We start from the raw sequence: 24,542 nt of genomic DNA, 5'->3' as shown, positions 1-24,542 counted from the left end.
GGGGGAGCTCGGTGCCCGTGTCATGCGCGGAGCCGGCGCCGTGAGGGGCCGGACCGGGCTTCCATCAGCCGCGAGAGCCGTTTACTTGCTGCAAAATGTCTTAAGTGTGAAGTTGTAATATTGATTTTCCTGCAGAGAGTCGAGCAGGACAAAATGAGAATATAAGTTTGAGAAATCTATTTTCAAGCTATCGGCATTGATTTACAAGCCTTCGCTAGGCAGATGGGGGGACAATTTTCTTTTTAATTTTTTTTTTGGAAAACAATTGCAATGCTTAGTTTTGAACGGGTGTGTTTCCTCTGGTTCCTCTGTGGTCTTGACTTTATGAATTCCATTAGGTCGTCGAGGCACACGGGATGGGCTGTGGGGGAGTGTCTGGGAAACGTGAAGCTTGTTTTGTCCGTTCCTGTGTTGTATGTCACAGACCCCGGGATCTGCCGCTGCCTTGGGGAGTCATGTGTCTAAAACAGCTTGATGAATGGAAATCCTTTCAGCTCAGATTTTATAACACTCGGATTCTCAATTCCATTTATTAGGTAATGTTCCCACTGTACTAAGGGAAAAAGCATCAGTCCCCAAAGAGATAAAATGCCAACTCAAATAACATGTAAAACTTTGTTTGAGAGGAGTATGTGCTTGCGAGACCCAGCTTTGCTAATGCTTTTCACCCTGAACGGTGCCCTTAATGGATGGCCTTTAATGAGACGATTTCTCCCCTAACCGTGTAATTTCGTGCTAGGGAATATGGGTGCTTTTGATCACAGGATTTCTGGATCTATAATGTCTTCTTCTCCAAGTTCAAGAAATCTGCAGACAGCACAGTTAACCCTGAGTCTCCTGTATTGAGTTCGGTCCATGGGCAGAAGAGGTTACGTGGAGACAGGAAAGGAGTGCTTTATTCTAACCTGAAAGAGAAATAAATTAGGTCAGACAAAAGCCTAGCGCTGTCATCAGCCGGGGAAAGAGCCTTCACTCTGCAGTACAGAGGGCCAGCAATTTATCTGATGATTTCTCTACTTCATTTAATGTTTGAATCAAGCCTGTTGTAAGCACAATGCGGCAGTGAGCTCATTTGACAACTCAGAGATAAAGCACCACTGTTGTCTTGAACCCTTGGGCTGGGGCCGTGGCCTCTGGCCTGCAGAAAACCGTTAAAAAAAAGAAAGTCATTTCAAAAATCCCCAATCCTTTGCCTTGGAACTTGGGGGAGTTTCACAAGCTGTAACTAAATACAGACTACAGGTTCGACAGCGTGTGAAGAAAATAATTATACGAGGAGGAGGGTCAGTATGGGGTTCCTGACCTTTGGGGACCATCTCCTGCATCTCCTATGGCTTAAGGAAGGACCCTCTGGCTGTCTGGTTAGGCCTACCTTTAGCTAAAACTCTCCAAGCACTTTGGACTGGGTTTGATGCTGTTGTCACATTTGGGAGGACGAGGGAAAATAAATGCTCTTTGGGGACTGTGGCCACAGTCAAGTTGTTGATGCTGGCCATGCATCCTTCTCTGAAGGTGGCGTTAGCTTTGGGCCTGCTGGCTTTTTTTTTTTTTTTTTTAAGGGAGAGGGCACGGCAGAACATCAGGGGTGGATGTCTGTGTCACCCGGCTGCTGTGAGTGTGGCTTTGTCACTTTCCAGCTCTCTGTTTAATCCCACGATGGGGCCTGGGGGCTTGAGTGTTCTGTCCTCCAGCCCCTGTTCCTCATCCCACAACCCTTCCTTCCCGGACAGCCAAACGTCAGTGAGATCTACCCGAGCTGTGGTCCCCTCCCCAAGAAAAGCCATTTGCTGACCGGCTCCCTTGAGCAGTGGTTTTCCCCAGGCATGTATAAAAAGTGCCGAGAGCAGGCTATTTGGAGACGCGAAAGCAGAGGGGCACACTTGGAGCGTCTTCCGCACGAGCCAGTGAGGGGAGCCAGGGGAGAAGCACCGTTTTTTTTACTGGCAAAAGGGACAGGAGATCGCGGTTTGATTAATGGTGCTACATTCACGGGGACTCTCGTCCGGCATTTTGACATATGCAAGTCTTTTGTGTAGTTGCTGAAATTCAAGAAATTCATTCTTTATTTCTTTTTTTCTGAGGCAGTTGATAATCTGCTTGGGTGTTGAATTAGCCAGCCCGAGCTCTGCTACGATAATGAAATCCCAGACCACACCGAATTAGGTAACTTCAAAGTAAAAAAAAATCCTCTGTTTTACACAACTTTTTTATGACCCCCTTCGACTGAACTGCTGAAATGCAAATACAGTTGAGAATGTTCTAACGAGTTCTATACTAAAACAGCAAGCAAAAATGACTCAGGAAAGTTGAGTGCCAGCGTTATTGTGATGAACGTGCGCCTCAGAAATGGATGCACTGCTGAGAATTAAAAAGCGGGGGGAATCAGGTTTAAATTTCTACCTTGGAAACGAGATGTTGGAAGCAGCTTCCACTCTTGCTGTTCTGCTGTGAGCCTCAGAGCCTCGCCTCCAGTTAAAGGCTCTCAGTTCAGCATCCTGTGTGGACGGTCCTTCTCTTCTGTTTAACGCCTTTGAAAAGGCGCAGCATTAAATAAAACAAATCTCTTCATTGGGCCTCAAAGAGTGCTTTTCTATGTTTTATTATGAGCTCTGTCGTGTCTGAAAATTTAAGGTGTTTGCACGTTTATTGACTCTTCTGAATGTGTTTAGAAGGATTTCTATAGCAAAGCATTTTTCTTTAAAGAACTATCTGATTTCTCAAAACATAGGTCACTCCATGCTCTGGCATCATGGGCTTGCCTTTTTTCTCAGTCATCTTGTAGGAGTGGATGGGCTCTGTGAATACACCTGAGCGGTGCTTTCCTTGTTTGTGGCATCTTTTTCCTGCTTTTGGATGTGAGACCCGGCCTCTGGAGCTCAGTTTTGGGGGATCTGGAGAGGCGGGCACACTGGGGGAGGTGGGGAGTTTGGACTAAGTCTGTCGAGCAAGTTAGGGGAGTTTTCAGGGAGCCGATTTTAACATGCTTAAGTATCCTGAAACCAGGCTGGGGGCATAGAGGACAGTGTGTGTATGTGGTGGGGGGTGTTCCTCTTACCCTCAGAACGCTCCCCCCCCCCACTTCTTGAAGAGTGCTGACTGGGTTCTTCCTGCGTCCCAAACATCTCCTCGGATCAGGAGTCCCCACTTTCCTGAAATGCAGGTCAAGCCTGGGTCTTGCAGCGATAGGCCCGGTCAGCCAGACTCCAGGTCATCTGCACGGACAGGGAAATCCACATTACAGATAAGGTTGTGCCCCGGCCTCCTTCTTTCTGTCCAGATGTCAGAAATATGGAAGATTTCACTTTGAGGCGGGTGCTGCTTTTGGCACGGAGCAGGCAGGATCTGGTGGGGTTGGTGGCAGGCCCCGGCCTGTGCCCTTCCCTCCAGTGTGAATGTGGCGCGGGGCCTGGGCCCCCAGCGATGTGACACCTGGGGCAGGCTGGAATCTTCGTCCTGCTCCTCCCAGGAGGATAGGTGGGCCAGGAAGAGAGAGCCCAGACCTGTGGGACCTGCCTGGGACCAGCCTGGCTGCCCCCCCCGGGTCCAGCAGCAGCCCCAGGCCTTTCCTGGAGGCCAGACAGGGCTGCGTTGGTGGCCCCTTGAGGACATTGGAAACACGTGCCTGGCTCGGCTGAGGCTCCTCTCCGACTCCCCTGCCGGCCCCGCGTGATTCCCTCCAACTTCGTAAACCTCTTGTCGAGCCTTTAGGCGTCCTCTAGTCATAGATTATTTTCTCTGCCAGGAATCGATTCCTTCTCTCTCCCGTCTCCACTGCCCCCCCACCCACCCCCGACCCCCGCCTGCAACGACTGTCATTTTCTCTTGGATCCAATAAATTAAACGTTGATGGCGGTTCAGAAAGTGTGCTCCGTCGAGGGGTGCATTTTGGTGGCGTTTAGGGGTTTCGGCCCCTCCTTGGATGTTCACGCGGAGGAGAGTGACAAATCCTTTCGCAGATTGTTGGTTTGGAGCTGGCTGGCAGAGGCTGTCTTCGTAGGAAGCAGGTGTAACGTGTCCTCCCTTCGGATGCGGCGCTCCGGCGCGTGGATGCTCGTCTCTTGTAAACATGCGTACAAATAGGATGGTGGCGGTGACGTCGGTGGCAAAGGATTTTGAGAGCCTGGCACCCCTCCCCCCACCTCCTTCCCCTACCCACCCCACCCCCATCACCGAAACAGTGATTCTCCATGGGTTTCTCCTGGTCTGTGGCTTAGCCATTAAGGACAGAGATTTGGATTTGAATCAACGCAGGGTTAAGGGAACGCAGGCCTGTGTGCTGTGTGTGCGGCAGGGCACATGCTCTGGGCTCTGGGGACAGCAGGAGGCCGGCCCCTTGGTTGGAATTCCCCCGAAGGGCAGCTGCAGGGGCAATTGTTAGAGGAGACCCAGGGCGGGCAGGGCCCTTGGAGCCCAGCGTGTGAGGGGGGTGGTGGGGGTCCCTGGCCAGGTAAGGCCCGCTAAGCCTCTGCAGCTGCTGGGGGGGCCTGTGGGCTGCTTGGCCTGGTTGGTGTTAATGATGTCTTTCCATTTCTGTCTTCTGCCCAAATTCCTTCCCGGCCAGCCCAAGGCATGGGGGAACTGGTCCGAGGGTCAAGTGTTTCCCCGTCCACTTAACAGGAATGTCCATTAGTATCTGTGAACCCTGATTTCACTGCTTCTAAGTGTATTGATGAGCTGGGAGGAGGCCTCGCCTTGTAAATGAAATGTGGTTTTGTTGTAAAAGAAAATGACAACAAACGTGTAACTGTGTGTGTGTGTAAATATATGTTTGTCCATGTGCTTCAGGATGTCACGTTTCAGAACCCATCAGCCAGGTACCTGCTGCTGGGACAAGTCATCAGCTGCACTCAGTCATCTTTCCTCCTGTTGAGTCAAATGTCTCAGCGATCCGTCGACTTTATTCGGCTCATGACAGTGAGGGCAGCAGGGTTTTCCAGAGCTGCTGACTCTTGGGGGAGCTTTGCGTGAAAGCGGAAATCCTCTCCGAGGAAAGGACCTCATCTTTGCCTTCTTTTTTTATTTTTATTTTTAAAAGACTGGAGTCTGTGGGACGAGGCAGCCAGAGGGGCTGGTTGGTAGGGTCTGGGAGTTTGAAAGGCTGTTTTGTGTATGTGTGACTTTTCTCTTTCCTGGTGCTTTCTCGTCTCTGGGTGGCAGTTTGGGCGACTCTGCCTGTCAGGCAGGGGCCCGGTCCTCTGAGCCTGTGCGGGATAGTGGGTCTCCACCCGCGCCCACAGGACTGAGGAAGGAGGGTTTGGGGGGGCAGGCCCCATCTCTCTGTGCCCTTCTCTGAGCCTGGGCAAGTGGTTCTTTCTCCTTTTATTTCTTCTGTGAGCGATCGGCTTCTAAGAAGGGACACAGGCACACACGCACACACATGCACCCCTACGCCCAGCTCGGTATCCGCCTGCCAGCGGAAATGAAACCACAGCCCGCCTTTGGGGGTGTCTCCGAAGGCCTCAAGCATGAGATTCAGCAAACTGTCTTGGTCCACCCGCTCTGACCTAAAAGCTTGACAGTTTGGGGGTTTGGGGTGACGTTGCTGCCTTCCTGGGAAGTGCCTCCCACAGCAGCCAGAGCCCAGGGCTCCACGCCCCGAGGGGGTGGGGTGGGGTGGGCAGAGGAAACCCCAATCCTTGAAGTTGGGTGAACACCCCTGTCATCTCCAGGAGTTTTACTTTCAGCACCGCACGTGGGAGGGGAGGGAGATGTTTTTGTTTCTTTTCCTCCTGGGTCCCTTTGGAGGAGGCGGAGGGCTGGACCCTGGGTCTAGGGACCTGAGTTCAGAGCGGTCTTAGGGATAGGACTCCAGCGGAGCCTGGCTGCCCAGGCTGGCTGGCTGCAAGAGGCCTGGAGGCAGAACTCAGACCTGCAGCCCAGTCAACGGCTTCGGATACTTTCAAACTCAATTACTGGGGCTCACGAGGCTTGCAGCAGGAGGAAAGTGAAAAGGCAGAGACTGCCAAATAAAGGAAGGAATACCAGATGTTACCAAAACAAAACAAAACAAAAAAAAGGAGGAAAATGAAAAAGTGCTGGTAGAGTCCCTTAGCAAAAGATGGAGAGGAGAAGGATGAATACCTATGAACAGGCCTGAGTGAACTTTGCTCATTTTTAAATTAGCCTGTTTCTTTTGCAAGAGAAAAGAAGTTTGAGATTATGTAGTTTAAAATCCCCCAGCAGAGAGGAACTATTCAGGCTTCTTCTCAAAATTCCCACCGGGGAGAACGGACTGATGGACTCGGCTGAAAAAGTTTAATGAAAAGCAAAACCAAGACGGGGAAGCCAAGATGAAATTAGACGACAGAAAACATCTCCCTGTCCACAGAAAGGATGATCAGGTTGCGGTTCGGATGGATGAACTATTGTCTTTTATTTTTTATCAAATGCCCTAACAGATGCTGCCGAGTGCCAGGTCTGCTCAGGAGGGCCAGGTACCTCCACTCTTCCTACCACAGAACTCACCCCTGTTTGATTTGAATTCTCAATTTCATTTTGTCCTTTTTTTTTGCTTTTTCAGCTCATTTCCTTTGTGCCTCTCTTTCTTTCTCTCTCTCTCTCTTTTTTTTAACAAAACAATATTTTGACATCCTCCTCCCATTTATTAAGAGTTCCTTCTCTAGCAATGGTGCACAATACGTCCTTATATTTCTAAAGAACTGTTTTCACAGCCCTTCTCCTTTGGCTCTGAAATTATGTATATGTAATTGGTAATTAAAGGTGCGAGCTTTTCAATATAAACAGTATTGCTCAATGTTAGATCATTAAAGGGAAAAGAGGCACCGAATAATTACCTTTAACATTCTGACAAATCGTGTGCGGGGAACCGGGTACCCCTAGAAACACTGTTCGGCGTGAGGGTTGTGATTACATTTTAACCATAGCAAAGCATCTTTTCATAAAATAAATTTGTAAATTAATTATGTAGCATTGTCTTCCAACTCCCTTTTAAGTAAACTCTGGTTTCTTTTTAAAGTATAATTAATGGTTTCTGGGGCCGCCTTTGTGCACACTGTTTTCTCTGACCTTCTAGGCTCCTTTTTTTTTTGTTGTTAGAGGTATGCAGACAAGAGATTTTGGATTTCTTCGTCTGTGGGGTGTTTTTGGGCAGCCACATTGCCAGTGCATTTCTACATGTAATTCATCGAGGGCTCTGTTTGCTTTTCTAGAAGCACGGGTGGGATCTCAGATTGTCACCTCCCTTCTCCGCAACACCTGGGCGCCTACCCGTGCATGCATGGTTCATGTGTGTTCCGTGTCCTGTGCCGTCTGCTGGGTCTTCCACACAGACTCTCACAGGCCTTGAAGAAGCTTGTGCTCAGAACACACAGAGCCGTGATTTATAATGTAGGATGGAAGATGCCACAGGATTTTTTCCTTAAATTATCTGTTCTTTGGCTCTGGCCCGTCAATAACTTCACTGCCACGGAATGTGTTTTCCTCCACTCTGTTTCTTCCCTCTGTTCTTCTGTGGTTTTCATCATCCTTTCTTAAATGCCACACAACTTAAAACGTACCTGCCTCCTCGGGTTTCAGACCCCTGGCTGCCCCCTGGCTTCTCGGAAGACCCCCCCCACTGGTGCTGTCTACACGGCCATTGACATTTGCTCTTGACAAATCCCACCTCGAGTTTGTTCAGACCCTGAGCGTGGATGCAACCTTGCTGTCCAGTTGCCTTATTTATGACCTGTTGGTTGGCTGTGTCTCCCAGGTTTTCCTGAGGGGGTTGCTGCTTTTTGAGGTGTTTATTAGCTTCAAAATATTTGGGTCCCTTGCCCCCTACAAAACAAAAATGAAAGGAGGTAGGTAGATCGGCTGCTAAAGAAATATGAAAACGTTCAGCCCATTGCAAGTGTGGTTTGTCATCTGCCAAGAAATGCTTTTGGAGTCTGAAGAGCTTTCTTTTCTTTTCTTTTTACTGGGAGTGAAATAAAAACCGACCAACAAAAAAAGACAGTAGGGAGTTGGTGAGTGTCGGCAAAATCTACAAAGCGATGGAAGTCTGACCAGGAGCAGAGTGTTTGGCAGGGGAGCCGGCTGCCTCGTTCAGCCGGCTAGCCGCGTCTTTTCCCTGCTTTTTTTTTTTTCTTTCCCCTTCGATATTTCTTTCTGAACCAATGCTCACTTGTTGCTTTCTGAGCCCCGGTCCTTTCTTTCTCTCGGAAAGACCAGCCCCGGGACGCCCGTCTGGGTTTCTGTTTTCCTGTCTGGTGTGCAGCCAGGTCTCAGGTAGAGGAATGCGAGCAGGGGCGCTCATGAATGGGGAGGACCTGAATGAAAGGTGGGAGGGAAGAGGGGTGTGCGACTCCCGCCAAAGCAGGGAGAAACAGCTCTGGCTCACTGTTCTAAGCCTTGGCTGCCCATTGGAATCACCTGAGAGCCTTTAAAAAAAAAAAAAAAAAGACAGCCTGAAGCTTGACTCCCAGTGTCATTGGTCTGGGGTACTGCCTGGGTGCCTGGGGGTTTTCAAAGCTCCCAGGTGGTTCTGAGATGTTGCAGAGTTTTCGAGATGCCTCTCCATCATGCTGCCACCAGCCTGGGGATGGTCCAGCCCCCGGTGGAACCAGGATTGTGCGGATGTGCAGGCGGTCATGCGCGTGTCCCTATGCTGAACTGAGGGGAAATTGGCAGGAAATAAACTAGAAAGCCGTAAGATCCGTACCGCTTAAGGGGCAACCTCTGGGAGCTGCAAGGGCTGTGCCCAGAGCCTCAGTTTGCCCATCTGTGGCACGCAGGATGGCGAACCCCTTACCTCCAGGAGTCTTGGGCGGGGAACGTGGTGAACCCTTCGCATCCCGCAGCGGAGGGGCCTGCCTCTCGGTGGGGAAGGGTTGGAATGAACGATGGGTCTTGTGACTCCTTAAGCCCATCTTGTCTTCTCTGCCCCTCCCCTTGTGCTTTCTCTCTCCAGCAGAGCCTGAGCATGTGGAGGCCGCCATCCTCGAGGAAGACGAGGGTCTGGAGATAGAGGAGCCCGGCAGCCTGGGGCTGATGGTGGGTGGCCCCGACCCTGACCTGCTCACCTGTGGACAGTGTCAGATGAACTTCCCCCTGGGAGACATCCTGGTTTTTATAGAGCACAAGAAGAAGCAGTGTGGCGGCAGCCTGGGGGCCTGCTATGACAAAGGCCTGGACAAGGGCAGCCCTCCGCCCTCCTCACGCTCTGAGCTCAGGAAAGTGTCCGAGCCGGTGGAGATCGGGATCCAGGTGACCCCCGATGAGGATGACCACCTGCTGTCACCCACGAAAGGCGTCTGCCCCAAGCAGGAGAACCTCGCAGGTATGGAACGTTGCCCTTGCCCGGCCGCTGTAGAAGCCACCCCAACCCCTCGGGTCCCAGGCCCGCCCTCGCCCCTCGCTGTGCCGGGGGAGGGGCTCACCCTCTGTCTGAGGGTGGCGGTGCTGGGAGGGCCCACGGGGCTACCAGGATGGGCTTGCCCTTGCCGAGGGGCTGCCATCCGGGTGACCCTCAGCGGGAGAGAGGCCTGGGGCTCGGAGAGGCCCAGCGGGCTGAGGGTTGCTTTGCTTTTGGCAACGGACTCCGTGGTGGGGGCCTTATTCACAGCTGGCCGGGAGGGTAGGACGGACCTTGGGAAGGCTTGCTGGCCCTGACTTTGCTGGTGTTCTTGGCTTAGTCTCTGGCTTTGGAGCCCGACCGTCTCGCGTTGGAATCTCTTCTTCACATCTTGGACAAAGTCAATTTCCCAATCTGTGAAATGGAGTGAATGAGACCTATCTGTTGAGGGTTGTTGTGAGGCTTGATGAGATGTTGCGTGGGGGCAGGGCCTGCTGGGGGCCCTCATTTTTCTCATCCACTCTCTGGCCTCAGTTTCCCATCTGTCTAAAGAGGCCCCTTCTGATGTTGCCTGGTGCTAGCAGTGGGCCCAGGGAGGGGCTCGTGGGAGCCTGGCTGGAGCTGGTGCTCCTTGGGGGAGGTTGGCCATTGCCTCTGGCACGCCTACCTGGTGGGCCACCTGGATGGCTGGCTTTGATCACCTGAAGAACAGGTGCAGGGGCTGGTGTCCTCGGGCAGGCCTGGGGAGTTGGCCTCAAGTTCTGTTCGGGTCAAGGCCACGGCACGCCAGGGCCTCCTCCAGGGAGCCTGTGCTCCATGCAGCACAGAGTGGTGGCTTCCGGTCTGTCCTCCTGAGCTCAGGGCCCAACTTGGCCCGGGTTTCCTAGAAGCGGCGGGACGCTCTCGGAGCGTGTGCAGGGCTCAGATCCTGCCAGGAGACTTCGGACGAGCTCCTTCGGGGTCTGAGCCTCAGTTTCTCCTGGTGTCACCAGGAGGGACAGTCCTGGCGGGCCGGGTGGGTAGGTTCAAAGAGCAGGAGCTCCATAAATGCTTTGCCAGTGGGGCTTTTCTCCTGGGGGTACTTTCTGGCACCGCACCCGCAAGCAGGTGGCTGGCCGAGAAGATTGTATCCATCTCCACTGCGTCTGGGTCATGGAAACCAGCGGAGATGCTGGGCGGACTGAGGCTTTGGGTGCTACTTGGGGTGGGCGGGTGAACTTGGTGGAACCAGGACACTCTGCTCCCATGGGTGGGACATATGAGCGTGGCCAGGAGACCCCCACCCCCACCCTGCCATCACCCAGGAGGCAGTCAGTCTGGTGACGCAGCAAGCCCAGCTGCTCTAGGGCAGCCACCGAGCAGCTCTGTGACCCTGAGCCTCCCTTTGCCCATCTGTACTATGGGGTTAATGAACTCTGTCTCTGGCCTGCAGTGGAGTGTCGAGTCCTGCAAGCATGGGCTGGGCCCTGGGGAGACCCTGTGCAACCAGACTGGCCTGTGGGGCTGGCCTTCTGGCGGGCGTCCTAGCGTGAAATCTCCCACACTCTTAACTTGCCCAGGGCGTTGAGAAAAGTGTCCGACGTGTTCAGGCCAAAGTCCCGTCAGCCCCGGTTTCTCAGAGCGCAGAGCAGGTCTAAGTGGTCCCGCCTTCCTTAGGGCCGGAGCCCTGACGCGGAGGAAGGTGTTGGGCCCCTGTGTCTGTCTTTCTTTGTCCGACGCTGAGAGACAGTTTTCACCGGTGGCACAGACACCTGGCATCAGGGCACACAGACCTTTCGGGAGTGGCTTCTGCCTGCGAGAGGGGCCCCATTCATGGTTCAGTGGGAAGGCTTTCTGCTTTCGCCAGGGCCCATCCAAATCCTCATTTCACAGGGAAGGTATTTTCCAATGAGAGGCTGCAGATCATTGTGGGTAGGTTTGTTTAAGAAAGCGACTAAATATGATTTCATAAAAGGCAAAGTTAATCTCCAAGGCGGCTTTGTCCTCAACCCCCACCCTCCCCCCGCCGCCCTCTGCACCCCTCCCTTTTTCGGGGTTGTAATACTGCAGCGGCCTACAGTATTTTTATTCTGTGTGTGACGAAAGATATTCTTGGCCTTTTCTGTTCAGCAACAGGACGAATGGATTTCTTCATCCTCGAAAAAATATGTAAAATAATCCCTTAGAAGTCTAAGGAGATATGTTTGTTCAAAGCATTTAAAATGTTATTTTAATCAAAGGCACGAGACAGTCTCCATGCTGTGTCAGCTAAAGACGACCATTCCGTTTTAACAGCCCGTCATGATTTTTCCTTCCCAGGCTCCTTTTTTGCCTTTTCCCCTCCCTACTTTGACACCAAGTTTTTCCTTCTTCTTCTTTTTTTAAAAAAATTTAATAAAAAGGAAAGATTAAAGAATAAAAACTTCAGTAGCTAAATGTTTAAAGTCATTTAATATGGTGGGAGCATTAATTATTTTAGCTTTAATTGAATTCTGAGGACTGCGGTGGTTGCATTTTTGTAGACAAGCCCTGTTTATTATTTCTCTGTGTAGATTAACAGTAAAGGAAACACAGATAACTTTTAGTTATTTATTGTAAAATAAATGTGTCAATTCATGTGTAAAGCAAGCTGCTCAAAGATAATTGAGTCTTTATATTTTAAGAGGGGGAATAGGAATTCCAGGCGCTTCTCCGCCCGGGCTTCCGGAAATCTACACAGCTGTTGCCCCAGCCCCGGGCACTGCTGGCCTTACCCAGGCCTTTCCTGTCCCTGCTTCCTGGCCGTGGCTGGGAGGGGATGCTCCATCCTGTCCATGCACCCCTGTGGTAGCTGGTGTGGGTGGTGCTGATTCCTAGGACTTGGCCTCTGGCTTGGTGGTCTGAGGCGGGGCACCCATGTGGCCGTGAGGGTCCTGCTTTTCCTGGAGCCCACAGTCTGAGCGTGGTCCAGACAGGCAGGTCCCAACTCTCTTCCTACCAAGTGCTTCTAGAGGCTGGGCTCCAGAGATGGGCTGGGCAGGGCTGATCTGTAAATATGTGGGGGCTCCCTTCCACTGTTAGGGGCTTCCCCAGTGGTTCAGTAGTTAAGAATCCGCCTGCCAATATAGGCAATGCAGGAAACATGGGTTCGATCCCTGGATTGGAAAGATCCCTTGTAGGAGGGGGCATGGCAGCCCACTCCAGTATTCTTGCCTGGAGAATCCCATGGACAGAGGAGCTTGGCGGGCTGTGGTCCATAGGGTTGCAAAGAGTTGGACATGAAGTGACTGAGCCACGCGTGCACTTCCACTATTAAGGACATCCCCAGGGTGAGAACTGAGCTGGAATTCTGTGAGTCATTACCCCAGAGTGGCACTCGTTCCTTGGGATGGTATTCTGGAGATGGGTATGAAGAGATTAGTTAACTACTTTTTTTTTTTTTTAATGATAGAGGGGTAGGAGAGTGGAGAGAGGATGTTTCTGAAGCCTTGTTTCCTAGGGCTGCGGTCCCCAACCTTTCTGGCCCCAGGGACTGATTTCGTGGAAGACAGTTTTTCCGCTGACCAGGGTGGGGGGGATGGTTTGGGGATGATTCAAGCACATTGCATATCTTGTGCACTTTGCTGCTGTTATTGTTACATCAGCTCCACCTCAGCTCATCAGGTGTTAGATCCTGGAGGTTGGGGACCCCGTCCTATTGCATTCCTTTATTCGTTCAACTAGAACCTCCTGCCTTTCCGCCACCCTGGACATCCCCACTGGAAAGAGCCCCCATGGGGCAGGCGCGTGGTGGGAGCAGGGTGTGAGCTGCCCCACCTTGATGTGTACGGTCGAGTTCTGGGGTGCTGCTTTTTGACAGTGTGCCGGGGCTGGAGAAGGTCCCTCGAGCTTCTGTCCAAGGTCCCCCTGCAGATGGAGGGCTGGTGCTGGCCAGAGGCAGGGGCTTTGGCTGGAGATCTGACCCAGGGGCAGGCATCTGATACACATCTACCTGTATAGGAGTTCTTCCTGTTTCTTAAGATCCCTTCCCGCCACGTCATCCCTGCCTCTGAGGAGGGTTCTGATGGAACTCGGGGACCCATCCATCGAGGGCAGCAGGAGCAGTGAACCCTGGGAGGGGAGGTGAGCAAGGTCCAGGCTTTGCCAAGAGCATGAGTCTCTGAGCTCTTCTCTGGGATGAGCGTCCCGAGGAGGGGTGTCGTGAAGCGGGGTTAGGGGTGTCTGGGTTTGCCATCCCCACTGGGGAGCTCAAGTCTGCGGCCCACCCTGCTTTCTGCCGGCCACTTGCAGTGTGACGTGCCCTTCTGAGCTGCAGGGTCCTCATCTACCTAACGATAATTGTGACATTTAGAAAGGACGTGTGTGTGGCATGCATGCTGTGAAAACAAGTGGGCCCCTCTTCCTTCAGGGATGCTCTGCTGTCTCTCTCTGGCTCCATCATCTCCCAGTGTTAGAATGGTGACTGTTGGTCTCCCTGGGATCTGGGAGAAATTTCCACTGGGTTCTGAGGCTGCCCGTTGGAAACAACGGGACGACAGTTGCGTGTCCCGTCTGGTGTGTGGCCCCTCCTTTCCCGTCTTCGGTCACATTACTGGTCATCTGGTGACAACTTGAGGGCAAGTTGCCTGGGAGGAGCGGTGTGGAGGGTTGAAGGTGAGAGTGCCAGTCGCCCAGGGTGGGATTTTTGAGCCCACCCAGGCAAGTCGCTTCACTTTTCTGGATCCCAGTTTCCTCGTCTGCACCTGCTTTTTTGGCTTCATGCTTAGAATTCAATGAGATGAGAGTGTTAAGCGCCCACCCGGCACAGGGTCTGGGCTCAGATAGACCCCTGAGAAATGGAAGCATCTGGAGAGCTTTGAAAAGAGCGTGGACCCCGCCTGGTGGTGTGAGATGCTTGCCTTTCAGAGTCAGTGTCCTTAAAACTTTTAATGAATGTCTCTCAGCCATTCCCTCCACATTCCGCCTTAGAATTCCCACTGTATCGCCCCTGATCACAGGTATTTCGTTTTTGCGCGTTATCACCCCTACCACAACCAAATGAAGCTATCAAGGGAGGAATGAGCCATCAGCTGTCAGCCATAGGTGGGCCTTTTCTTTGTTCCTTCCCCCAAACGCCAAGTGTCAGATTTCTGGAGCAATGCGGAGACAAGCAGCAGGTAACAGGGGGTGGCAGGCCCCCCTGGGCTGGAGGTGGCGGGCAGGTCCGTGCCGTGATGGCTCCATCTGGTTCCTTTATCAGCAGCCGGGAAGGACTGGAGATGCTCCTGGGGGTGGAGGGCAGCGTTCACGTGGCGGGCAGGGCACGCACCAGGGCTTCGGTTTGGGGTCCCGCTGACAAAATGCATTGCAGAAAAGGGCTTCTGCTCAGCCAGGGGATTTACACTGCTGCTTGGAGAACGTTCGTTTCAGACTGTAAAAAATAAATAAAATAAGTGTGAGAAAAGAATATTAGCTTGGCCAGTGGGAGAAACTAAATAACTTGCTCGTGCTGGAAACTGGAGATAAACCCCACTTGCAGGTTGTCTTAAAAAAAACCCTGCATTTGATATATTTAGAGTTGTTATTTTTCCTTCAAATTAAGATTAGTTAAATCCATGTGTGTTGTGGCATGGATTATATTTTTTTATTATTAAATCGTGACAGCTAATTATTAGTTCTGTCTGCACCAAGGGGTTGTGGACTGTTCTGTCTGACGGACATGGCCCTAGGTTCTGGCTGGGATAAGCTGGGCATTGCAGGACTGACCTCAGAGCTTGGGCAGGGCTGGTGGGTGGTGGGTAAGAGGGGCCACCCACTGAGCTAGGTGCTTTTCTTGGGTTGAAATCTCACCTTGAAACAGATACTGTTAACCTACCACTCTGAAATAGATGTTTCTAATCCCACTTTGAGTTGGGGCTCAGAGAGGTTAAGGACTTGCCCGAGGTCACACAGCAAAGTGGAATCAGACTTGGGTCTGCCTGGCTTCTTCATATAGCACAGAGTATGGAGGCTTTTAGGGAGAGGGATTCTAATTTGCCTGGCTGGTGGAGCCATTGACGGCAGGCACTATCTCCAGACCCCATTCAAGGTGTTCTTTGAAGCCTGTCTCAGGTGTGACCCTTGGAAACACTGCCAGGAAACCTGAGGCCCCCAGAAACCTTGATGCAGTCCCAGGCATGCTCAATACAGTTGCCCACACTTGCCGGTAAAGGTTTGGAGAGACAGGTGGCAGAAGAGCAATAACATAAAAGCAATAATTCAGATGGACCAGGGCTAGAACTGGTATTTTGCCGGTGACTTCTTGTAGGACCTTCAGCTAAGTGTCCACCTGTCCAAATCTCAGTTTCCTGTTAGATGGAGTTAACCTTTCTTATCTGTCAGGCTTGTTCTAAGGTGTGGTTTAGACAACGTATGTGTATACTGGCTTCCCAGGTGGCTCAGTGGTTACGAATCTGCCTGCAGTGCAAGAGACGCAGGTTCGATCCCTGGGTCAGGAAGTTCCCTTGGAGAAGGAAATGGCAACCTGCTCCAGTATTCTTGCTTGGAGAATCCCATGGACAGAGGAGCCTGGCGGACTACAGTCTATGGGTTTGCAAAGAGTCGGACGTGACTGAGAACACACCCATACACACACAGGAACACACACACACACGCCTATGGCTAGGTCCCTATGCATTTGTAACTGTTAAATAGTAGTCGCCAGTGGAGTGAGCGGGGTTCTGGCCTGAGCTGGAAAGATCTCTGCCTTTGCCCATCCTCGCCTGTTAAGAGACATGTCTGAGCTTGCGTACCTGGTTGTCGGCAGGGCTCTGGCCACACCAGGGTGCCCAGCCCCGCAGCTCAAGCCAAACTGTTTCCTCTCTTGGAGTCTTGGTTTCCTCTCCTGTAAACGGGGATGGGTGGTCTCAGGGAGGTGGGAGACAGCAGGTAACCTTTGTAATCTGTTCACACCATGGCAAAGAGTGTCAGTAAGCTCCACAACATGACTGTAGTACTACGTCGTAGCTGGAAGTTGTATTGAACTAAGAAGGAGATGCAAAATATTGGTCAGTGAAAGGGTCAGTTCCTCCCCCTTTTAGGTTAGGGACCTTACAATCTGATTTATATAGGTGGATCCATACTTCCAGCAGGAGTGCAGAAAAGGGGAAGGAAAGTAAAGGAAGAGAGAGAGAAAAAGGCACTGGGCTCTCAAGAGGAGAACCTAACCAACATTCAGCCTCAATTATTATTATTATTATTAGGGTTTTTATTTGGCAGTAAATAGTTAGCAGTTGACTTAAGTTTTTTATTAGCCTTTTGACAGCTCCCCACCCCCCATTCCCTAATTTTCATGGCTGACTAATGCATAACCAGCAGCTCCAGAATCTCTCAGGAGTGGGCTAAGACAGCTCCATAAATAAGGCAGCCTGGATGTCACCCTGTGCCCTTGGAGTCCTCTTTCACCGAGGAGACAAAAAGATCTGAGTTTTTCGTATTTGGGTTTTTAATTTAACACATCCTCATTAGAGCTTACAACGTGCCAGTCACTGTTTGAAGGGCTTTACACATGTTAACTGATGTGACCCTCCCAGCAGCCTCACTGTGCAGAAGAGGAAGCTAGAGCACAGAGACCTGAAGTCCCTGGCCCAGGGCCACATAGCCAGTGAGCGAGGGCCCCGGGTGTGAACTCCGGCAGTCGTGTTCTTTCCTGTGGTGAAGCCCGTACTGCCCGTGGTCATATTTCATCCCGCGTTCCCATCCACTGTCTCCACCCCAGTAGGGCGGTAAATCAGACCTACTTTCATTTTGTAGATGAGGAAACTGAGTCACAGCGAGGGTAGGCGCCTTGCTCAGCCACCCTGTGCTGTGCTGAGTCGGAGGGCGAGGGACGATGCCTGCCTAACCTGCTCATGTCCTGTGAGTCAGCGGCATGGTCGTGTCTAGAAACCAGGCTCCTGACTTCCAGCCAGGAAGTGACCTTCACAGGGTGGCATGGGGGTCCTCACCCGGTCATCTCCGGGGAGCCCAGGCACCCGGGGTTCCTGTGGGTCTTTGTGGCTGGCAGGGCCCCTTCTGCTCCCAGTTTCCCAAGGATGCAGATGAGGAACCCGGGGTGCAGTGTGGGGTGCACCCCACTGCTGTCCTGTGCCTGTCTGTGGATTGTTTGTGCCTTCTGCCATCTGTGCAAAAGCCATCTTATTAGGAGCTGACCACCAGGGTCAGGATTGGGTTAGCAACAGCCCTGTGGATTTATTGCATGAAGCCTGGGGAGAGGCAGGCCCCTGAATGCTGTGTGACCTTGAGCAGACCCTCCCCCTCTCTGGGCCTGAGCTTCCTTAGTGGAAAAGGAGTGACCAGCGGTTTCTAACAGGTGCAAGAGCCTGTGCAGGGTGAGGGGCGGACTCCAACTTCCCACCTAAATTCCCTTCCCCCCCCCTTTTTTTTAAAGAAGCCTAGAAGTTTAATTTTATCGAATAAAGAAAGTTCATTCCAGGACTTTCCTCATTTGTTACATAGTGGGCTTAGGAAGTAATTTTTCTTAGAAGATATTGGTGACTGAAAATGATAAGTATTACATTAAAGGATACATAGGGTCTCTTTCTGCTCCAAGCTGTGACGATTCTTCTGGGAGGATTTGGTGCTGCCCTGTGACAGGCATCAAGTTTAGACTCGGTCCCTCGAGTGACCTGGCCCCTTCTGGGCACTGTCCCTCATCCTGTAGATGGGGGCTGGTGGTGTGGTTGTTAAGAGAACCTCTCCTTCCCCAATTGTATAAACCTCAGGCCCCACAAAATCTGGACCCACCCTGGCCCAGGCACTGCTAAGCGGCAACTAGTGACCTAAGCGGGCAGGAGTGTCAGCTTTGCTGGAATTGAGCCCAGGCAGGCGCTGCAGATGGCATGGTGGATCAGGCCTCGGGGCTGGGGGAGGCCTTTTTGGAGAATGTAAGACTTCATCTTGTTTGTTTGTGGCAGCGTACAAGATCCTGGTTGTGGACCAGGGGTCTAACCCACACCCGCTGCGTTGGAAGCACAGAGTCTTAATCGCCAGGGACGTCTCAAGGCTTCGCTTTATTTTGTTTTTAAGTGGGTTTCCTTAGGGTACTCTTCATCTTCTGGTTTTGATCTGGAGGCCTCCTCCCTCCGCCCCTGGGGGAGGGGGCCGTCCCCAGGAAGGAGGAGTCTGTGGGGAGGCTGGATCATGTGGGAGGGGGAGGCCTGGGGAGGAGAGGTGGCACCTTGTGAATGAGAGACCCTTCTGGGAGAGGGGTTGCCTGTTGCCGTTCAGACAGCATGGAAACTGGGACCCCCAGGCTCCTTGGGGTGGAAAAATAGCAATGCAAGGGTCTTTGGTTGAAGGTGAGAAGTCAGAATCATCCCTTCCTGGTGGAGAGGAGAGGGCAGTTACTTGGATGTGACTTCCAAAGCGGGTGGACCCCCCAGCCTGCGACAGCCAGCTCGATCTCTAAGTCAGGGCACTGTTTGATCAGGGCTGCTGACCCTTGGGCAGCATCCATGGCCTTCATGTTGCCAGTGTGGACACAGCCTTAGGTGTAGGCAGGTGAGTCCAGATTCAAAGGTGTAACAGGTCCTTGCCCACCCACGATGAACCTTCATGTGCAGAGACCCGCAGCCTGTCAGCCCCAGTGCCTGGGAAGCAATGGTGTGTGGGGGAGTACGTCTGTTTAACCCAGCCGCGTCCAGAAAACATGCTTGTCACCCCTGACACCAGGTACCAAAGGGATCCAGGAAAGTAGCAGAGGAAGCACTGGCTTTATTTCAAAAAATAAAGGGACCAGGGATCTGACCCACATCCCTTGCGTTGGAAGCGGGTAGCCCGCCTGCTTTTTTTGGTACCTGGTCCTCTGGCTTTTTTGGGCCAGAGAATGGCATCTGGAGAGTTTAGCACAAACCCCGTCCCCCCCCCCCCACCTCCCCCCCGCACCCCCCGCCCCTGCCCCACACAACCAGCAGGGTTCTAGGGGGCCTCCCCTGGGGCTGGGGGTCAGGGACTGCCTGTCCTGGGTTTAGTATCACCACAGTCATCTAGGGTCCTTCCTCAAAGGAGAAGCAGGACAAACCTTTGATGGCCCCCTCCCACCCCAGAGACTGGCTGAAAAGGTTGAGGCTGCTAGACCCCACAAAACCAAGTTCTCCAAGGGAGCCAGTGGAGTCTTTCCCCCTCCTACCCCGAGTTCAAAGCCAGCCAATTAAGAAATCTAAACAGTGCGGTCTTCTCCCGGCATCGTTGACATCACTGGCTTGTAAAACTTTCCCTGCAGAAGGAGGCGAGGCGACTTGATTCCCCGGGGAAAAAGAAGTATGTAATTTTCCTGACCTGGCCTTTGCTTGAGATCGGGAAGGAGGGGAAGACACGCAAACGGGGCCTAAGACACAAACAAGATCCGCGCTCTGGCGTCGGGGTCGTGCCGCCCGCGGCCCCGCGGTCCCAGATGCAGAAAGCAGCCTGCTGCGTGCGGGGAATGCCTGGCTCCCCTAGTCGGGCGAGGCTGCCCCCGCGCTTTGGGGCCGGGGTCGCTGGTGGGGCCTGGGTCGTCGGCCTCAAGCAGGGAGGGTGGGAAGATGGACATCTTAACTCCGCCCAACTCTTGAGACTGAACCTCTTTCCCGCTCTCCTAAACCGGGCGCCACCTGCCCCACCACTAATGCAATTGTCCGTGTGTCCGGATGGTTGCCACGTGTAAGACGCCTCTGGCCGCGCCCCCCGCCCCTCAGGGTCTCCAGTGACTCCCCCACCCCCGGGCCTGGTTCCCTCCCCTCCCCCGACGGCGCCCACCACCTGCAAATCATCCGCTCCCCCGTGGGAGGGGGGCGGGGACAGCACTTGAGGCCCCGCCCCCCGGGGGGCCCTCCAAGGTGGGGGTCCCTTAGTCCCTCTTCCCAGCCGAGACCAGGCACACAATAGCCTTTTCCGTGGCGGGTAACGCCGAGCTCCGGCGGGGGCGCAGGGCTCCACCTCGACCCCGTACGGGAAATGGGCGGACACTCTGGCAACTTCTTGATGGCTCCGGGGCCTCCCCTGCGGCCGGTGCCCCTCTCCTGATCCGGCAGGCCGAGGCTCCGCTCGAGGGTCTTTGGGCGCGTCTGGGTCCCGCTCTCGGCAGCCGGGCTGGCCGACTCCCGCGGCCACTCCGGCCTGCGCCCCGGGCGCGCGGGCTGTGCGACCAGCAGCCATTCCTCCCTGCCCTCCAGGTCCCGGGCCGCGGCGGCGCGCGTAGCCTGTGTCTTCCAGGGGCGGGAGGGCCGAGGGGGGCTCCAGGCCCATGCATAATTCGGGGGCTTAATGGACCAGCTGCCCGAGCTGGGCGGCGAGGGGCGGGCGGAGGAGGCGCAGCTGACCCTGCCCGCGTCTGGCCTCACCGGGAAGGCGCGCTCCTTTCTTCCTCCCGTGACAGCTCCCCTCCCCCCTCGGGGCCCGGGGTCCGAGGAGGGCGGGGGGCGGCCGAGTTCTCGGGTCGGCCTAGGGGAAGGGGGCTTCCTTCGCGCCTCCAGGCCACTTTTCCCTGGGGGCGGAGGCGTGCAGTGTATCCGAGACCCACCAGGCGCGGAGTTGGAATGCAGGTTTCTTGGGAGCACTTGGCTGTCCCGGAGTCTTTCTTTCCGAGACCCTCCCCCCCACCCCACCCCCGGCCCCAGGCGGCCCCCTGGCGGCCCCCTGCTCCGAACCCGCCCAGCGAGCTCGCCCCTGGCCCCGGGCCAGCCCCTTTCCCTGGCAGCGCTCGGAGATGGATGGAGGCGGAGACCCAAGGTCAAGGGCGGGGAGGCCGCCGGCCGGGGGGCCCCTTTGTGCGCTCTGGGCCGCCCCCTCCTCCCACCGCTGCCGCTGCTCCCTCCCCGGACCCCCGGCGGGCGCCCGCGCTGGTGACCTTCCTGGGGCGTGGGGAATTGTATTTCAGGACCCATGAAAAGTCCTGCGAGCGGCCCCCCTCCCCGAGCCGCCGTGCTCAAGGGGCGGGCCTCCTGGGCTGGGGTGGCGTTCCTTCGCGGGCTTTGGTCCCGGATCTTGGGGAGGGGCTGGGGGGGTCCCCTCTCCTCCTGCTGCCCAAGCTCTGGAGGGTCGTGCCGCCCTCATCCACCCGCCTTGGCCCAACAGAGCCCGGCGGTTCCCTACATTCAGGTGAGGCTCGGTTGGAAGACGCCTTCCTCAAAGAGTCCCGTTGTGCATAATTTGTGTCCGTCCGGAGCCAAAAAGCCCTGTCCAAAAGTGGTGTTCTTCGTAGTTGTGTGTGTGTGTGTGTGTGTGTGTGTGTGTGTGTGTGGGGAGGAGAGGGAGCCTGCTTTTCTAGAGGGAATTCCTGGGGCTGGGATTTAAAACACTCAAGAACAAAAGTGTTTTCCCAATTGTGTGGGAATGCAACCCTCCACCAGAATGGGGCACAAAGCCTCCTGGAATTACAGGGAATTAATGTCAGCCCTTCCTCCAGGCCGACCTCCTACAATAACTCCCCCAAAGAGAATTTGAATGCAAATGGTCACCTTGCTAGGAGTCTCTCTTTATTTTTGCTTCCTAAAAATTGGCCTCCAATTGTTTAAAGCACTCCAACAGGCCCTTAAAGACCCAGAAAAGCATTGGTTGGACGCCCAATGTATTTACCACAAAGCTCTTAAGAGAATGTTCAAACATTTTCCCAAAGCTGTTGCTCTGGAAATAAAAATGTATGCTGTTTGCCTATAGAAGATTAAAAGTTTACCTTCACCATGACAGCTTTTCTAGCTAGAATTGGAACCATGTCTCTATTTTCCATTATTTCAGAAATAGGTCTGAATCAAGCAGAATATATTTGCTGTAACGAGAGTCAAGATAATTTGAAAAAATATGTATATACATATATATTTATGATTTGGGCTGGCCCAAATCATAACAGAATATTAATATGGCACTTTCTCTGCTCTCAGAGGCTCACGTTTTTTGTAAACAATGCCTTTATGGCATTTTGAGTAAGAGTTGATCTTAAAAAAAAAATCTCATATTTAGCTTACCCGAACTTTTGAGCAGCTTGCTTTTTTTTCTGCTGGAGGAATCTGAAGGCATTTGTCAATTTTTTTTTTGAAAGGCCTACGGAAAAGGTAACAAATTCAACACTTGGGAACTCAAAGCCGCTGCCAGTCCTGGACAGGAAGGTTTTCTTATGTGCCTGAACTTGCTTGTTGATTTCTCAGACGTCCATTTATAACAGTTCTAACAAGATAGAATCTGCCTTTGAATATCTGTAAATACGGGTAAAGATCACAATCCCGCACGCATAATGGTCCAAGACTGAAGAGGCAGATTCTCGTGTTTGATTAATATTTATGTTACCGGATTCCTTTACAAAAAGAAAGAAGAAACACTAATTATGGGTGTGTGTTCCAGGGGCCCCGTCCTGGGTCTGTGCAGTTCCTTTAGAGAGATGTCCATTTCGGGATTTTTGGAGACAAGGTGTGTGTGGGGGGCAGGGGCGTGGGGTGACTGTTCAGGTTTTGCTTGCGAGACAGGTAAACGTGCGATTGGTGATTTAATGGCTGTCACAGGGAGGGGGAGGCCACCTTGTTTCTGTTTTCTTTATTTTGACGACTCAACAGTGAGGAAAATTATGAGTGATTTCTCCCTCTCGATTTCGGTTAAGGTTTGGGGCAGAGTGGTGGAAGGTTCTCGTTCAGAATCCTCAGAGTGAGCCCACAGCCCCCCGAGTCCTCGTCCTCCTCTGGTGGACACACACCTTTCTGTGTCCAAGTGGCCGGTGGGCTGCCTTTGAGGCATGTTGTTCTGAGCCGTGGGACAGGTCTGCAGGGCCCAAGTGGCTAGCCTTGTCATGTGTGGAAGCTTTGCTTGAGAATGAGGGATTTTGTGGGTTGGATCGTGTTGAAATACCCGTGGAATTGGTAGCCAGAGGGACCCAGGGAGGCCTCCTCCAGAGGTACATTAAGCATCTTCAGTGTTACTACTTTGAGCAATCTAGATTTTCTTAGAGGGTTTTCTAGGAGCGTGGCCTCCAAGGCAGCATCTGACTCTGGGTTAAGCTTGTCTTTGCCCTGTGCTGATGTGTGCAGGAGCACCCCTGATGTAGAGACACAAACACCTACAGGGCTGAAATGGGTTTGTTCTTAAACAACCCAGGGCAGACCAGTTCATCTCTTCATTTCTTCATCTGTAAAATGGGGCTATTCCATTGTTTACACTCCTGCCTCCGTCCAGATAGGAAAACACACCATTCTGGAGGAGTGAAGTACAGTAATTGCTGATTGCAAAGACATCATGAAAGTGTTGATTGTTTTTGTTTAATCCACGGGGGCAGGGTGACTAATTTGCAAAAGGGAAAGGAACCAAACAGCTACTTGTATAGCCTGTCATTCTCTACGAGGGGAAGGACTTAGGGGGTTGAGGAGGGGTGTGAGGGGCAGGACTTGAATTTCCAATTGAGGGACCTGATAGCAATAGGAGACCCCTTTCCTCATCTTCTTTCATTTTAAGGAGCTGCCCCCTCTCCCTCAGCTCCTGGTTGTTGTTGGGGGCTGGCATGTGACTCAGAAGCCTAGTACAGAGCTGTTGTCCTTGACCTGAGCACCTCAGAAAAGGTGTCTTTCTTGATATTCTGTGTCTAGCTCCAGGAGAGGAGCGTAAAGAGAGTGTAGATTTGGGTTGGGGAGGAATGCATACAGCAGGCAGCCTGTAAGTGCACAGTCTTGCTTGGTGCAGGTGAGGAAAGTGCTCGGTGCAGACTGGTGAGGAAATTCTCGGTTTGCTATGCCACTGCATTGCAAAGCTAACAGAAATTGGCATTTATGCCCACTGAGCACACAGCTGGCTCCCCTGAAATGGTACCTTCACAAGGGAAATGGGAGGCCCACGTGTCCTGTTGGGGCTTCCTCTTACATTTTTGTTGTTGTTTTTCTTTCTGTGAGGCTTTGAATCTTTTTTCCAGCAAATCCTGAATGACCTGAATTCGATTTTTAATAGGAATCACCTCTGGCAATGCCCCAAACCTCTGGCTTTTTAAGTTTGCTAGTTGGAAAATACCAATGCTTTCTTGGTATATCTGGTTGGTTCCCTCCAGGAGGGCCAAGACCCCAGACTTGAGGGTGGGATTGTGGGGAGTGTGGCACTCTGCTTTCTCCATGGGGGACGTAGTGGAGCCCTGGTTCCCTGGCATCAGCGTGGGAGCTGGAGTCGGGTGGCGGGGGCATGGCAGATCCGCGTAGCCTGTGTTGGTGCAGGCTTGGAGCCAGAAGCTGGCTGGTGCTCCTTAATTGAATACAGATCTCAGTCAATTCCACATGGGCATGCAGGGGTGGGCAGCGAAGGCACTGATATTTCCCCTTGGATTTGGAAG

At 52.9% G+C, this 24,542-nt stretch overlaps 1 protein-coding gene across 4 annotated transcripts in view; it reads left to right on the top strand.

The window, feature by feature from the left end:
• BCL11B (BCL11 transcription factor B) overlaps nt 1-24,542 on the top strand; it is a 102,184-nt gene that overhangs the window by 5,423 nt on the left and 72,219 nt on the right. For 2 of the 4 annotated variants that reach the window (XM_070357938.1, XM_070357936.1), the window contains exon 2: nt 8,915-9,280. In XM_070357938.1, the coding sequence (XP_070214039.1) occupies nt 8,915-9,280 (366 nt within the window). Of the gene's footprint in view, nt 1-8,911; nt 9,281-24,542 lie in introns of all 4 variants that reach the window. The other 2 variants (XM_070357937.1, XM_070357935.1) reach the window with 1 other exon arrangement.

Source organism: Bos mutus, chromosome 21 (genome assembly GCF_027580195.1).
Source record: "Bos mutus isolate GX-2022 chromosome 21, NWIPB_WYAK_1.1, whole genome shotgun sequence".
NCBI lineage: Eukaryota > Metazoa > Chordata > Mammalia > Artiodactyla > Bovidae > Bos > Bos mutus.
This window is presented reverse-complemented; position numbering and strand designations above follow the sequence as displayed.